Source organism: Strix aluco, chromosome Z, assembly GCF_031877795.1.
Source record: "Strix aluco isolate bStrAlu1 chromosome Z, bStrAlu1.hap1, whole genome shotgun sequence".
Lineage (NCBI taxonomy): Eukaryota > Metazoa > Chordata > Aves > Strigiformes > Strigidae > Strix > Strix aluco.
The window spans coordinates 7,738,064-7,754,766 of record NC_133971.1 but is presented as its reverse complement, the minus strand read 5'-3'; the positions used below and the strand labels follow the sequence as shown (position 1 = coordinate 7,754,766).

The 16,703-nt window shown below is 39.2% G+C and overlaps 1 protein-coding gene across 3 annotated transcripts in view; it reads left to right on the top strand.

Moving 5' to 3' along the window:
* Positions 1-16,703, top strand: part of RASGRF2 (Ras protein specific guanine nucleotide releasing factor 2) — a 133,886-nt gene that overhangs the window by 30,224 nt on the left and 86,959 nt on the right. For all 3 annotated transcript variants that reach the window (XM_074813806.1, XM_074813805.1, XM_074813807.1), the window contains exon 2: positions 11,845-11,951. In XM_074813806.1, coding sequence (XP_074669907.1) covers positions 11,845-11,951 — 107 coding nt within the window. The remainder of the gene's footprint in view (positions 1-11,844; positions 11,952-16,703) is intronic.

The window sequence follows — 16,703 nt, the reverse complement described above, 5'->3', positions numbered from 1 at the left end:
CTAAATGCATGCTTAAGTGGTAAATATTGTAAATATTATAAAATGTGGATTCCATCTCTAATGCTTTGGGTTTTATAGCCTGAAAATAATTTTGTTTTACACAGGCCGTGAACACATTTCAGCAATCTCCAGCCAAATTTTGAAAACCAGTTTTTGGCTCACCACTTCTTATAGTACAATTCAGTTCTCACCCTTCATATAACATGCTAGTGGATGTGACACTCCTGTCAGTGTGAGGTTTTCATTTATATATGCAAGGTGGGTTAGTTGTTTGGATTATTTTTGGTTTACTGGTACAGTGTGTCTAAACAGCTTCATCAGTTAAGGACATTTCAGTGAATTCTTGCACAAAACCAGAGGTTGACGGTGGGTAGTCAGAAGTTGAAGTAATATTATTGAGGGTTAGCAAAGGATTGCCTTACAGATTGAATCATCTTGATTGTTGCTTGGCCAAGGTGAGGTGCATTGGATTTTTTTTTTTTTTTTCTTTTTTTGTCATTGATGAAAACTTGGAGAACTTAATGGGTAGCAGTTACAAGAATGTGTACGGGAATGTCATGGGAAATTGATTCAAATGTTTCTTAGTGGCTGCGATATGACGGGACTCAACCACTTTTTGATGTCCTGAAACAAGGTAAATGATTTCTTGCTCTGTATATCTCAGTGTACTCCATATATTCAGGTGAATTTGAGACAGAGCAGTCCAAACTGTTGCCTGGTGGTCCTGAATGTCCAAGTGCATTAATAGGCTTAGTTATATTTCCCTTGAAATGGATAAACGCTACTTTTCTGCTTACAGTCTCTAGGAATGAGGCTGGGAAATCTAAGTTTAATGAAGAACTTGTTTCTGTGTGAATTATGGTTACAGAAGCACTGTTTTCAGTTCTGTGGAGTTCATGGACTTCTTGAATGCCATTCCTAGGCCTCCTGAGTTTGGTCCCGGTGGGTAGACCAGCCAGCGCTCCTTTTGATGGAGTATGAGTAAACGGAAGATGGAGGTCTAGGCAGGAGAATATGGTTCTGGTGTTGGAATAACCTTTTCTTGCTTAAAACAAGGTTCTGTCACTTTTCTTCCCAAGTTTTTTATTAGGTTATATCCAGGCTCCAACCCCTAGGGCTAGTTAACCTCAGAGTAGGTAGCTGTCAGTGAGTGTGGTGGCACAAAAAGACATTTTTCCATGTCATAAAATCATTCAGGTTTGATAGACAGTTTTGAAAACACTGTATGTGGCTTTTTGCAGTGGTCTTTTATTTTCAATCAGAGCACTGGCATCTCTGCTGCTGGCAGGTGGACTGTGCAAGTCTTGGTCCTCATCTCACAGAATACTGCAGTTGCTTGAAATTTTGAGTGTTTGTTTTTTCTGAAACTGTTTATAGATAGAAGTGATTATATATAACAGAGATGTAACAAGGTCTAGGATGTGCTGACTTCTTATTCTTGCTTCCCTATCGTATGTTGGCTCACTTCAGGGAGAGAAGATCTGTTTATAGCAATCTTGAGTTGAACTCGTTTACAGCAGATCTATATTTGGGCATCTTTGCACATATCCTTGTGTCTAAAATGGGCACCATAATTCTTACCTTGTAAAGCAGTTAGAAGATTAGTTAGTGTCTGTAAAGAGCTTTAAAAATGACAAATCCTGTGTTTGCATATCTTCAGAATATAATTAGGAAGCCAGCCAATTAATCTGCTTCCTAGAAATTGATATGTCAAAATCACTTGCTCTATAGAAATTGCTTATGTGCATGATTTGGGATAGGTATATCTTTTATTTTACTTGGTTTTTGCATAAGTAGTGCCATTTACTGAGAAACCCAGGTTCCACTCTTGCAGTACACATGCTGTATGGATGCAATCTTCAAAACTGAGACCCATTATATAATTCCATTATTTACCTGTTTATTCATCACTTAAAATGAAGCTGCGTGTTTTTAGTAGTGAGGGCAATTTAGTACCTAGAACAACTGAACATGGGCTCAGGTGGGTTTTCCATTACTTTTTCTGTTAGGGTTGATTAAGGAGGGTCTGTGTTTCACCTTGATCCTGTATGTTCGATGCAGGAGCTGTCCAGTGAGATTTTTCTGGCCGATATTACATAAGTCCTCAGACTAGGAGGTTATAAATGTCCTTTTGGCCTTTAAAGTCTGATCTTTTAATGCAGATACAGGGATGTCTTTTGCGGGGCAGAACAAATACTTAGTTTGTGGCTGAATTCATGTGGAGGAGCTCTGCATCATTATCAGATTTCAGACAAGGGTGGTGAATACCAGGTGCTCCGACTGTTGTTTGGACAAAGAGGGAAAGGCTGTTGGTACATAGAGAAAGGCTACGGTTGATAAGAATGGTGAAGGAATGAGACAGGGTGAAAAAAGAACAAAAGACAAAAAGTCTAATTCCTGAAAAATATATAAAACTGCCACTGATTACAGTATTCCCTGTTGTCTCTTTCTGTCTATTTCCCCCATCTGTCCTTTCTTTGTCACTTTGAACAGCACAGTTTTCTACTAATACAGCTGAATTGGGCCTAGTTATGTGGCAGGGCTGTAATCTTGATTCCCTTTAGCTGTGCTGTACTTGAGGAGGGACCAGAAGAACCTGGATTAACTTGACTGTTCATTCCCTCCTCTTTGACCTCAATCAAAATGCAACTAATGACACACAGGAGAAGTGGAGGTAGAGACAAGAAGTGAGGAGCTGTGCCTCCAACCTCCAGGTCATCAGTAATAATAATGGAATTTCTGTGCTCCCTTTCCATCGTTTGCACTGCAAACATTTCACTGCAGGAGATCATGGTCCCAACATGTACCTGACAATGGTCAATATGCACTCTCCAAATACAGGATGAATGCATGTGTCCTGGAAATGTCTCAAACTGTGATTAAAACTAACTCTTTCAAAGGAAGTGATTTTACCTTTGCAAGCATAAGAAAGATATTATAAAGAAACTGAAGACTGGAAGGGATCTGAGGCAACAAGTGGTAGGTAAAATTTAGAGGTTTTATTGGTAAGTGGGATCTGCAGACCTGAGTGCTGTGTCCTTTTTCCAGTGCTTGGGAAGGTGAGAATCCTAGGAATGGGCTTGAGGTCATACAGTGGTGAGCAGAAGGACACCATTAGGTATTGGGAGAAATTTTGGCTGTCTCTTGGTTTAGGCATGTTTGGTTTGGCTGCAGTTTATAGCAGATACTTTTCACTTTATAGAAATTTGGTCTACGGAAGGTATCGTCAGGGCACAGCTACTGCATCAGTCACCTAAGGAAGTTATATGTAGAGATCTATCAGTGTCAGTCACAGAAGATCTTACACATGGGAGGAGAGGCTAAGCATATTCAGGAAGGCAGCCGTTCTGCAAACGCTGTGCTTGTTTACTAGTGAACATACCAGTGTTGGGATGCAGCCTTTCAGGTCCCTGAAAAGTTAAATGAGGAGCTTGTGGATTGCTCTGCCAAATTCAAGCATGGTGATACAGTGCAAGCCCCAGGTTGGTTGACAAAAAGCCTTTAAGAGACGTGTCTCCTATACAGAGTTCCCAACAAAATGAGACACTTAACCTGACTGTCCTGAATTCCAGTCCTGTACCTTCATTATAGACCTTATTTCTGTTCAACGCAAGGCACTGGAGACAGCAGCAGTAATGAATGTTGTGAGAAGAGGGAAAATGTCCTGCAACTAGCTTATGCACAGCCTTCTAGGCAATCAGCTTGTGGTTTCTGACAGGAAATTCCCACTAGACAGTGTCAGATGCATTTTTGAGATGATGGTACCCATGTTCAGTTTATTATTAGTGAATAATTTAGCTGCTCTTACTGTGTTGTATCAGTTCCTGTAGGCTTTACTTTGTGAAATTTCGTTTTGTGTGGCAGAATTTTTCCCTGTTGATAAACTACTGCTGAAGTACAAATGGTCTGCATTGAAAATACAGCAGATGGGGCCATATTAGCCTGATTCTCTCATCCATGAAAACAAATGCTATAAACATTGTAATTTGGCATAATTTTGATGCAAGTCAACAGAGATGCAGGAGAATTAAGGTCTGCAGTGACCTTTGAGTATTCCTTGATTTCTGTTTTACATGCAAGTGTGGTATGGTATTTTTTTATCGATATAGTAAGAGTTTATAAAACAGGATATGTATAATCTCCCTAATTCAAAAACTGCTGAATACATATTTAAATATAAGGACCTCAGAATGCTGTTGTTCTTGGCCCAGACAATATTTGCAGAATGTCTCAGGAAGGTGATTCACTGTCAGATGCCAGAATAGATTTTATGCAGTAGGTTGTAACTTGCTTAATCCAATATTGGTTAAAGAGAGAAGACATCAAGCTATCTCATCTAGCATACAATATAGAGTGCATATCTATATATACAGTATATATTTGACTGGTGTTAAACCAAACCCAGAACAGATACTACAGTCCGTCTCTGAATCTCCTCAGTGGGGGAGATGGAGATCCACAACAATGCCTTCTAATGTGTTCTTGAGCCAGTGGCTTGGCAGATAAAAGCTATTCTCATTTACCTCTAGAAGTTTTTCCTCTGTAGTCCTGCTTCAATACCAGATTTCTATCTACCAGGGGTGATGAAGTAACATTAAGATGTTAAAAAAACCCTTATTCCCTGGGTGCCACCACAAAGAAACACAGAAGCTGAAATACTGCAGTGGCTCTCTACCAGTTTCGCAAATTACCTCTTTATTTTTTTAAAGAATCAAAATCAAAAACAAAATATGCAAGAAAAAAACAATTGCTAAGAGCCTGCACTTCATGAAAATGCCAGCATATCTTGTTTATAATAAAGTGCAAAGCAACTGGAAGGATTTAGAAGACTCACATATCATAAAATGAAGTTTTAATTAGCTCCCATAAGACTGTGAGAAAGGCTTTATTTGACCAAAGGTCCAACTAGTCCAATATCCTATCTCATGTTGTGGCCATGAGGACATGCCAGGGAAGGCCTCAAGTTAGGTACATATTTTACTTTTCCTTTCCCTCTCCTCTGAGATGACTTTAAGCTTCCAGTTATTTTCAAGCTTCAGGACTGTTTGAATTCTGAATATGTGAATTCTGTGTGTTGAGTAGCTCACAATTTCTGTATAGTGAACTCTTTAATCTACCTGCAACCCACTGACACTTACTGCATCTACCATTTCCTTTGTAAAGGAGCAACACCAGTTTACTACCAGTTGCATGAAGAACCACTTTCTTCTATTTGTTTCGAAGCTGATTTCTATGACATTCATTTAATAGACATTTTTTTTTTTTTACTCAAAGAGAAATAGGGCAGTGGATCCCTGTCTATCCATTCCATATCTCTTGTGATTTTGTAGACCCATATTGTATCCCTGAAGTTGTTCCTTTCTTTGTACTGAGGAGTCTCAGCTCAAGTTTTTACTTAAATGAGTATCTGATTTGGATGTATGCTAGCCCTTCCATACCACTTTCATCGTTTTCTGAACCTTTCCCATTTTATGTTGCCCTTTCTGTGATGGGAGGTCCAAACGTACTCAGAGCATTCAAGATTTTTCTTAGCGTAACAGCCTTGTCCACTTTTTTTCTTTTTCTTTCCCAATTGTCCCTAGCAGTCTGGTTTGCACATTTTGGCAGCTGCTGAGCATTGGGCTGATGTTTTCATGGAACTTATTCCGGGATCTTGCTCCTGAGGGGTAGTACCAAGCACAGAGCCCATCTTTTCACATACAGAGCTTGAAAAGTTTTTCCGCTTGTATGTCACTTTACATTTGCATACAAGTAATTTCATCTGCCATTTTACTGTCCAGTAACTTCGGTATGTTGAGTCTGCAGTTCTTCATAATAGGTTCTCATCATTACTACCTTGAATAATTAACAAACTTTGTCATCCTTTGTAATGCCTGTCCCAGTCCTCAATGCAATTCCCTGAGGAAGTCCTTTGATGACCTTGTTCCATTGTAAGAACTGACAGATGGTCCAGTAGTCCAGCTCTGTTTCCTAGCTTTTGATCAAATTTTTTTTGCTTTTGTCTGTGGAGGAATGTTTTTCGTGCAAGTCCTAGATGCGTGTTTCCCTAAAAATCTGTCAAAAGCATTTTGAAAACCGTATCATCATAGTCCAAATGCTTGTTGACCCCTTCAGAGAACTCCACTGGGTTTAGAGGAGATGACATCGTTTTACAAAAGCTGTACTGACTCTTCCCAAGTACATCATATTGATTCTGATGTCCACTAATCCTGGTCTCATTATAGCTTCTACTAATTGGTGTGATACAAGCATGAAGTGTATTGGCTTTGTAGGTCTCCCTGGAAACTTTTTAAAAAATTGTCATGGTTTTCACCCTCCTGTCATTATTCCATTATCACGCTAATTTAACAGCAATGGGTTATGAATTTCCTGCCACTGCTAGTGGCACAGCCTCAAGATGTGGCAAAACCCAACCCTGGCATTTGCCTTCCTTTGACTCAAGACACAATACTCTCCTTCCCACTAATATGCTGCTGATCCAGTGATGGGGAGGGACTGTTGTCTTCTCCCCCAAACATTTCCCTCACCTCCCCCAAATATTTCCCTCACCTCCATACACTCATCCTTTTGCACTCGTTCCCTTTTAGGGTTGCTGCCTTCTTCCAAACATATTCCCTTCTTTTCCTTCCTTTTTCCCAGGATGTAAGAAATACATAATATACATGTTTTTTATTTGAGAAGCTGGATAAAGTACTGTCAGTAGAACACATCTGAAAACTTCATGAGTTAACATGTCCTTGAATAGTGCAAGCTACTTTGATTTAGACTGCAGTTTGCTGCTTTTCCTTCAGGGATTACTGAAGAGTCTTCAATTGCTGCAGTGATTGTCCTCTTCTGCCCAATAATTTACTAGTGCTTGAGATTGCATACAAGCTTCCAGATTCTGAAATGCAAATGTCTTTAGAAGTCAAGAATGAGAAATATTTTTAGCTTGTCATCTTAAATTTTAAATAATTGCTGCTTCCACATTTTTTAGCCTCAAAGGTTTTAAATATGTCTATATAAACTTCAGGTAGTGAATATAAGCCTTAAAGATACAGCAAATGATTAAGCTTCCTCATGCCTTGCATTGAGACAGACTTTTGTTAAGGCTTTTAATTTTTGGCAGCAATCTTGGTACACAGACTAACTTTTCACAGTTGTTTTGCATTTATAGTGTACTTTCTTATCAATATTGACGGCTAGAATTTTCTTTTTAAATTACTCTTGAAGTCCTGGCTTGAATGATTATACCAAGACAGTGCAATGTCACTGGAAGACCAGGAAATAGCATCTAACAAGGTCACACACATTTAAGCTTTTAAAATGGTATTTTTATAGTATATTAAGAAGAAAATTAGATGTGTTTTATGTTTAGTAAGAAAAGTTTAGGGAAAAGCAGTTCATTGACAGGTGGCTATTACCACACTACAATAATTTACAACCAACAATACAATTTGGTAGTCACCTTGGTGTCCTTTGAAACATAATTTAGATGTTTCTGTGCCATGCTGATGGAAGGGTAAGATAACAAAACTACTGTTGGCACATGCATCATTTCTCCAGTATAAGTTTTTCCATCCGGACACTCAAAGCTGATCAAATTTATGAGGAACTGAAGGCAGGAGCTTGCAATAGGTGTTGTCAAGCAATGTTATTGTCTAGGGTAGCAGCTCTTCTGCCTGTGACAGAAAGCAACACCACCATGGGAAGATGGGTGCTCATTCTCCTTGGTCCTTCAGTATTTCAGTAACGGAATTGTTGCAAGAATCACCACTAATTTACAAATGGAAAAGACATGGCGGGTTACTACAACTACTGGGGGATGAAAAGGAGTAACTGATGAAGCAGATGTAGTGATAAATTTCAGATGATAGCAGATAAGAAATAGGAGAGGAGATGCCCTTTGAGATTCCATGTGAGGTGGAGGGAAGAGAAGGAGCTGTGGGACTGTCCCCATGTGTTGGAGAGCACGGTGCCTGTGACTCCCACTTCATAAACACCAAATGCTTTTGTCAGCTACAACAAGAACAGGATTCTACTCTCAGGAAATTTAGTCTTAGAGGTGTCTGTATTGGTGGAAATGCTACCTCAGTATGTCTTAGAAGTAGTGTTTCTGTTACAGGGCATATATCATTTGGGTTGGGTTTTGGATTTTTTTGTTGTTGGTTTGTTGTTGTTTTTTTACCAGAACAATTCTTTTTTTTTCTTTTTTTTTCCCCTTGGAAAGCATGGTGACTTCAGAGTTTTTGCCGTCTTATTTAAAATACAGCTATTATTTGGGGAGTTTTAGAAGGACTAAGTCATGGTGTGAACTGCTGTCAGTGGGGAATGCAGCATAATAATCAGTTTACTCTGGTACAGAACTTCTTTCACTCAGGGCTTTAATCTTGTTACAGTCTTGTCTCTGAAGCAGAAGTGCGCATCAGCTCATTCCTTAGTTTATCCTTTTCACCGTATGAAGACTCTGATCAGCACTAGATACAAGTCAGAGAAGTGATACACAACAATATTCTTGATTCATCTTGATCCCATTGTTCTTTCTTTGACTGTCAGTCAAGATAGTGCCTTCATACCCATGCAAGGTGTATGAAACTTTCCCTTCTTTTTTTTCCCAAGCTTTATTTTTGAGAACTATGTCATAAATGTTTTTGTTAAAATGAAGACTTACTATTTTGCTTGTACATACCTGAATACTGAAAAGACACCTTAAAATGAAACTACTGAATTTGTTTTATATCAAAATACAGAATGTTCATTGTATCTTATATTAGTCTGAAGATTTTCAAAATAAACAATAAAAAAATTGTCCAACTGAACCACAGGCTTAACTTGAAACATGAGTGCCTGCCTGCTAGTCCAACAGATGTGATGAGTGATAATGAAGATAGTTGATATAAATGTGTCCTATAGTTATTAAGTATTTACTGTTATCACTTCCAGAAACTAATAGTGTGTATGCAGAAAGGTGGTTCTTACCTGTACTGTACTGCATTGGTGTGGAAGCTGAACTGTTTAGCAAATTGAATGGCAGTGCTAAAATTATATATGTCTATATATAAATATATGTATATGTATATAGGCCCACTCATATACGTCATCAACTTGAAAATCTAATAATGCATCACAGAAACCATCTTATTTTCTTGTAGTAAATTAGTTTTGTAAATGAGCAACATATATTTTAAAAAGAGGATTCAATGGTGACTTAGAGATTCTTTTTAGAGGCAGGTTATGATATTTTGCTTGCACTTTGCATACTCTAGAGTTGAATGTAGATGATTTTTAAAGTAGCTTCTGAAAACAAATGCCTTTAAAAATTTAGGTTTTGTTTCATTGGGTCCAGTCCTATGTAGTGGCCCTCTAAGTTTGTTTGAATTTGTGCATTTTCTTGGGCTAACTAAGTGTTTAGATCATGCCTATCACCATAGTAACTGCAGACCTCTAAGTCTAAATTCTGCGACATGAAATCACTGCAAGTCATGCTCAAAAGAGGTCCGAGTTACCTCACTTTAAAAGTAGGAAGGACTGTAATATTGTCTCTCCCTTTAACTTGAATCCCTACACAATGGGATTAAATCCAGTGCTTGTCTACACTTGTGTCTTTATTCTAATTTTATATGTAGCAGCTTTATGAAACATAAATAACTCGTTACATAAAATGCAGCTCTGAACAGTGTGATTTATCTTTAAATACACTTTTAAAAATAGACTATTCCAGTCTATAAACATAGCACATGTGTGTGTAATCTTGCTTCACTTTTTATTGTCCTGTAGGTTGTTTTCAACCACACTGTATTGTTATGGAAGTTTTTATCTATCACTGCTATGGAGAATCCTATGGACCTGATTAAATGTTTCTTTCTATTCATGGCATTCAGGTTTAACTGATATGCACTGTCAAAAAAACACAGTTTTGTAGAATTGTCCTTCTAATGATTTATTGATCCTTGTCTGTACTCTGGAATTGTTTTGTTTCTGAAACTTAATGGCTGAGCTTGGGCTTTCTTTGTATAGCCCGATAATGTGAATTCTGCTTCTTATTTTGTCTTGTCTCTGTTTTGCTGGTCTGTTGCTAATCCTGCAGTGCTTGTAGTCTTCTGTAGGAAAAGTGTTTTGTACACACATAACAATGTTTAGTAAATTAATATAACACACAAATGAATAGTTTTCTCTTTATGGAATACCATCATACCTACTCATGTTACCCAAAAAGAAACCAAACATATGAGTGTACTCAGACACACAGAGGCAGCTGGGTTTTGTAAATGTGAGGTCCCCAGGCACAAACCTCGATGCGAGTACAGGTGCACAGACAGTGCTAGAGCCAGTGTAGTGAAGCCAGTGCATCTGGGGTGTGTTGAACCTGCACACTGCACAGACGACTTGTGTGTTGTACGTGCACAGCAGGCTGCCAGGTGTTTCAGAAGGGGCCAATAAATGGATGAAATCATCTCTTTTTATGTGGACAAAATTCATTATCAATGTTAAAAATATCTGCAGCTAATTCTCCTTAGGTAAAATTTAATCCCTTCTGTTTCTGTTATGCTTGTGTTCCTCCTCCCTTGGAAATGGCTTTTAATTCTGAGGTGTTTTATATTTGCTTCATCTCTGTTTGGCTCAGTGAGGCTTTTTCAGCTGAGCTGTGGGTTTGACAAGGAAAGCAGAATGTTTGTTGACATCACTTCAGGTTTCTTACTGCTGTAAACAATGGCTAATGGCATGGGAGAACGCAAATTATATACCTTGCTTGCTGACTGGAGCAAGTTTGGAATTTGCTGTTAGACCTCAGAAGGAAATTGCTGCCATATGTCGTTGTACTTGGTTCTCTGTTAACTGGAATGAAGGTGGAAGAGGGGTTGAGAAGTTCTAGGTAATGGAGAGAACTGAGTGGTCCGGTGCAGAGATGTTTAGCTATACGAGCTCCTGAACCACATCAGACCTAATAACCAGATGGTTTTATGTATGGGCAGATCCCACACTGGTCCTTCTGCCTGTGAAACAGCTGGCTTGCTAATGGGTGCATTTAAGGCACCTGAGGAAATTACAGGCCTGTGTTTAGGTAGAATATTTTCTGGCCTATTTCATCTAATATGAAAGAATTATATTTGCTACCTGGCTGTAAGTTAGTATGCAAGCTATGCAAAATAAGGTTGTAAAATTACCAACCTTGTGAAATGGGTTTTAAGGTAGACTGGGGTTCTCCCCTTGCCATTAGATACTACTATTATTACTACATTCTGAAAGCAGCAAAAGCTTTCCAGAAGTTCTGTGTTCTATGGGACATATTGTGGGCAACATCCTTCATGTAAGAAATGCCATTGAAGAATATGACACTTCTGGTGTGAATAGCATTTTCTTGTGAAAACAAAAAGTTGTTGCAATGACGCTTATTGGTGAGGCTTCTTGAAAGAAGGGCAAAAATGTTTTGGGAGTGTGACGAATGAGAAGGGACACTTTCATTGTTCTGTTGGAAAGGTGAGGAAAGAAGCTAGAGCCAGTGCGCAATCTGCATACTTGTGAGGAAGTTGTGGCAGTTCCAGATTTGGTATCCTGTACTGGCATTTAAGAAATGTTTTAGGTGAAAAAGTGCAGGGGAAAAAGAAGTACAGACATCCCACTGCAGTCACACTAGTGTATTTGACTGTAGAAGCTACTTAGGGAATTATATTCTGTTGTCTTGTATGTGGGAGCTTAAGAACAATAACCTGTGATAAGTATCATGAAAGCTATTACCTTGATACACAGGAGAATCTGTTAAGGATACAGTTTCAACTTCAGTCCATGTTTCATGACTAACAGCGTAAAACACATCTTCCTAGGTTGTGTTTATGGACATTTATTTTTTCTTGTTCTAATTTGCAGCATTACTTTACTGTTCTTTTTGGACATGAAGGGCAGAAGCCACTGGAACTCCGTTGCGAGGATGAAGTTGATGGAGATGAATGGGTAGAAGCTATTCATCAAGCTAGGTATGAAACATGATTTTTAATCCTCAGCTTCATTTTATTGTAAATAAATTGATGATAATTTGAAAATCTAAATTTACTTTCTAAACAGAAATTAATGTTACAGTGCATTAGATGTATATTGCTTGCAATTCATGGGTATGTTATAAGAAAAAATGCCTTTATCATTCATGCTTGTATCACTGTATTTTATCATTCATGAATAATTGTGTTCCAGTTGAGATTAGTTCAAGAAGAATACTCTTTTATTGGAAACAACCCCTAGGATTAGTCCTCTGTTAGAGGCAAAGTGAAAAGGGGATGAATGAAGAAATAAGTGATATGCCAAATGAATAAATGAGTGTTTCTTATAAAACTTATATAGGAATAAATCTAAGAAATATGAGGTCAAACCACTGTGATGATGAAGTGCAACAAATAAAATTTTGACTTAAACACTGAAGTCCTGAACAATGATCAGTCTTGTGAAAAGGGACATGGTAGGACTTCAGCCATGTGACTGCATCTTACCCTGAGAAAAGGTCTGCATGGCGAATCGGCAAGGTTTACAGTATAATCTAAATGAAAATCATCTAACTAAAGGTTTGTGAAATGGTTTGCAGAGGCAAATGTCTTTGCTGAAATGCACTTTCTTCAGCCTCCTCTCATAGACACTCACCTCAGCTACTCTGCAGTGCCATGGTAACGCGCAAGGAACGAGGCAGTTTCTGAGTTGCTTAGGACATGAGCCCTGTAAACAGAAGTGATTTTGCTTTCTAACTAAAAATGAACACCACCAGCTAGTAGTTTTTAATTTAGAACTTGTGAAATGAGGCCCTGAAGCTGCAGGTCTTGTGTCGCCTGGGCATCCAGTCTTTGGATTTGAATCCTCTCCTTAGCATTGGTACCTAACTGAACAGGGTCTCATTCTTTCTTGGAAAGCACCTGCTGGGTTGTCGTATTATGTGAACCACATTTTGCACAGTAGCCCTGTGGGTGAACACATTATTTCAGGTCTTGAGAAGCTATGAGCCTTTGAACTCTCAGCCCATCCCAGGAGAGCATATCCACCAGTGGGCAGTTCCATATTGCTGAGGGAGGAGAAGAAGAGGGAGGTCTTCACCTTGCATCTGGATCTTAGTCAATTTCTTTTGTGGAGTATGACTGAAAGCAAGTGAAGAAAGGAGCATGACTTTTTGCCTTGTGGTAAGGGCATTCAGGGGAAGTAGGAACCTGTTCTCAGGATAATTTTCTTCTTGTCCAGTGCCAGGTATAAAAGACATGTAAGCAAGAAGAGCTTCATAACAGTGAGTTAAAATTTCTCCCTGGGTAGTTCAGTCTGTAAATGTATCCACATGAATTTTCAAGGCAGAACCTAACAGAAAATTAAGCCAATGTTAACACACAGTTGAAAATACCGAGAACTTAAACTTACTAAGAAGTTAGTCATGAGGTTCAAAGTCAGAGTGGTTGAATTTTGACTCCACCAGAAAGTTATCACTGCAGCCTTCAGGAGACAACTGGGTCTCTGTGTAAGCAAGATCAGTCTTTTTATCTCTGTCCCTTCCGCTGTTCAACTTTTTCCCCTTTATTTGTGCCTATCTGAAATGACAGTCTTAATAATATCATCGAACTATGGACACCACTGTGAGGGTGTTTCTCAGGGCCCTATGGCATTTGGAGGATTTTCTTAATCTACTTTTCTGCGTAGGTGTCTAAATTTCTTGGGGAAATTTTCTGGGGACTTGGACATGGCTTTTCTTGTTCTAGTATTCTTTTCTTGAACAAAATATCAACAAGTGACATAAAATTTCTGAAATGTAGTTGCTAAACATAGAGTGTTTTATGCTACTGTGGTTACCTCATTCTTCTGATGCTTTTCTACTTCACTGGAGGCTGCTTTTATTTGCTTTACATCGTGTCTAGCAAAACAACTTGGAGTTGCATAATTAGTTACTTAACCACTGGGTCTTCTACCAAAGAGACATAACAAAGAAGTGAAAATAATAGTTTTATACTATTGCATAAGACTTTTCTTGCCAACTCAATTAAACAAAATAGAACAGATTTGCTTCAGGGATTAAATTTTGCCTGCATCATGATTTAGACTTTTTTCCTTGTGTTGTTCTGTATTTTTGACAAATGGGACAAGCTTCGGCAACTTCTTCAGTGTCACTGTTCATTTGAGGCTAGCCTAAGACATTTCTGACCCTCCTCTCAGGTTATTGTTTTGAATTGCTAAATGACATTTTGTGTAGCCCTTTGAAGATACTTTTTTGTAGTATGTCAGGTGTTGTAGGCAGAAATTCTAGGAGGTATTGAGGACATTCCCCCTACCCTTAAATTAAAAAGAGGCCTGGAACGTCCTGTTCTGATTGAGTATATTGGCATTTGTGAAATGGAAATATTTAATTGCTTTCTGGAGGGTCTCATCCTCATGAGTAGCTATGGTAATCCATGTTTTAGCTGAGACAAAGTAGTTGAGGTTTTTTTCTTTTTTCCTTTTTTTTTCTTTTTGCTTTTCTTAGATTGATGTATACAAAATCTAATTTTGGATTGCTTTTCATGACTTTTTGCCAAATAGATGTTTGCAGCCATCAAAATCTCTTCCATGTTTTATTTATTTTGCAAGTTATAAACAGACTGTTGAAAAAATAACACGATCTCACTGCACCCCACGTCCCACTCTGGATAAATAGGTTTTTTATTTGGATACAGATTTATAATTAAAAATTTTTTTGCTGTGGCATTGTCCATTGTTTTTTGGAAGATTTCACTGTGGGTGGGATGCTACTGCTTATGATTTGGGGGGTACTGTGTACACTTTTCAAGAGCTGGCACTATGTTCCTATCCATAGTGCCCTCTCCTCATTTGAGAGAGATTGGCTTGTGGGCTTGCAATGGGAGGTGCAATTCAGTATATTTTAATGAGAATCCATTATGAGCTCCATATTCATACCTACTTTTAATCTCTTTCCATTTTATTTGAAGTCTCAGTGTTTTGAGTTCTCAGTAATATCCAGGGTGGCAGAGTAGGGTTTGCTTCTTCTGAGTTACATTTCTGGGCTGGAGGATTTATTCCTGACAAATCCTAATTCCTCCATCAGTGACTGCATGTGGAAGTCCTGTTTTGGGCTTTGTTCCAGAACTCAGTCTCCTATGAAAAAATCTGTTTCACTCTCAATACACTGAGGCGGACTTTTCACCCTCTCTCACAAATTCTTCTATGGTTTTAATTATTTTTTGCATCTCACTCAAAAGTTCTATGCTTTTTTTAAATAGGGATGCAATACTCATCAAATTTCTTGGCCTTTTCTACTTTAGCTTATTGAAATGTCTTAAATGAAGTGCTTCAGTCTGTAGTTTCACGTATGCTTTAGTCCTGCGTAAGCCCACATTGCTGCTGAAGGAAGCAGCTGTCATTCTCATAAGTCACCCATCCATTCCCACACCTTTACCAACCCTTCTCTCATGCAGGCATGAGCATGAACTTAATTGGGAAACTGATTTGCGCTAAAAGGAATTATATTTTGTTTATTTTTTGCCAGCTTAGTTTGAATCCGTCTCATTCCTCCAGGTCTGCTCACTACACATCCACACAACACATGGACAAGGGAGAGGGGAGTGCATGGGTGGGATGTGGGAGAGCATGAGTGCTGTGCAGGGGGGGAAGTGGGAGTGCTTCTTTCAGCTAGGTCTCTGATTAAAGCATATGAGGAGCTACTGCCCTTCAACCGTCAGTTTAAAAAAAAAAAAACAAAAAAGCTTGCTCTCAGATTTGTTGGCACACTTTGCTTGCTAATGCAGTTGTATTTTGCTAATACATAGTATTTTGCAGGCAGTTGTAAGCTCAGTATGTAGCTCAGAGCTGCCTAGAAACTCAGTGCAAATGCCTTGCTGACGATGCCTTGCTGTTGGAGAAACTGTATTAGCTGAGTCTTGGTGCCATAATAACTACAATTTCATAGTTTCCAGTTGGCTGAGAATTTGAGTAACGCTCAAAACATGGGCAAAGCAACCTCATATCTGCCTTCCAAATAATGTTTAGCTAGATCCACTTGTTAGAACAAAGTGGTAGGGGTTGCCAGCAGCTGGTAGGTTGATATAGGTGAGGCTGCTGCTGCTCTCTATACCCAGGTTGAACCAGCAGTGAGCCTGGGCATGTAATTCCAATGCAAATGAACATGCATATGTAGGCACAAACACAGCTGGCTGCACGGATGGGCACAGACAGAAACATTCAGCGCTCATGTGGGCACAGACAACACCAGCAGCTTGATCCTGTTCCCCTCTCTGATGAGAATGAAGGTACGTTAGTGGAAAATATGTACAATACATATATACAGTACGGTTCCCTCCAATAAATGTGCAGTCTGTCCAGGAGCTGGTTCTGGATCCTCCATCTCCTCAGTGGCTGGCACCTGGAAGTACAAGCCCACAGTGCCCACAGAGCCTCTCCAGTTACTGGTACTCAGTCCCTCTCACTCACAGATAGGCATGCACCCCACCCCACCCCCCCTTTCCAGCACACTGTGGATCCCTTAGCAACTGGTCTAAGACACTTAGTCTAACTGGCTCTGGACCCCATGTGCATCGAGGTACCTCACACACCCACACCACATACACACATGCACTGTGGATCCCCCATGAATTGGTGCACAGCTCCGCCCCAACCCTGCACACAAGAACACACGTAAAGACCCAAACACTCTGGATCTCTCCCGTAACTGCCTTGCACATTCAGTCTAGCTGGTAACTGGCCCTTGGACGTTCTCA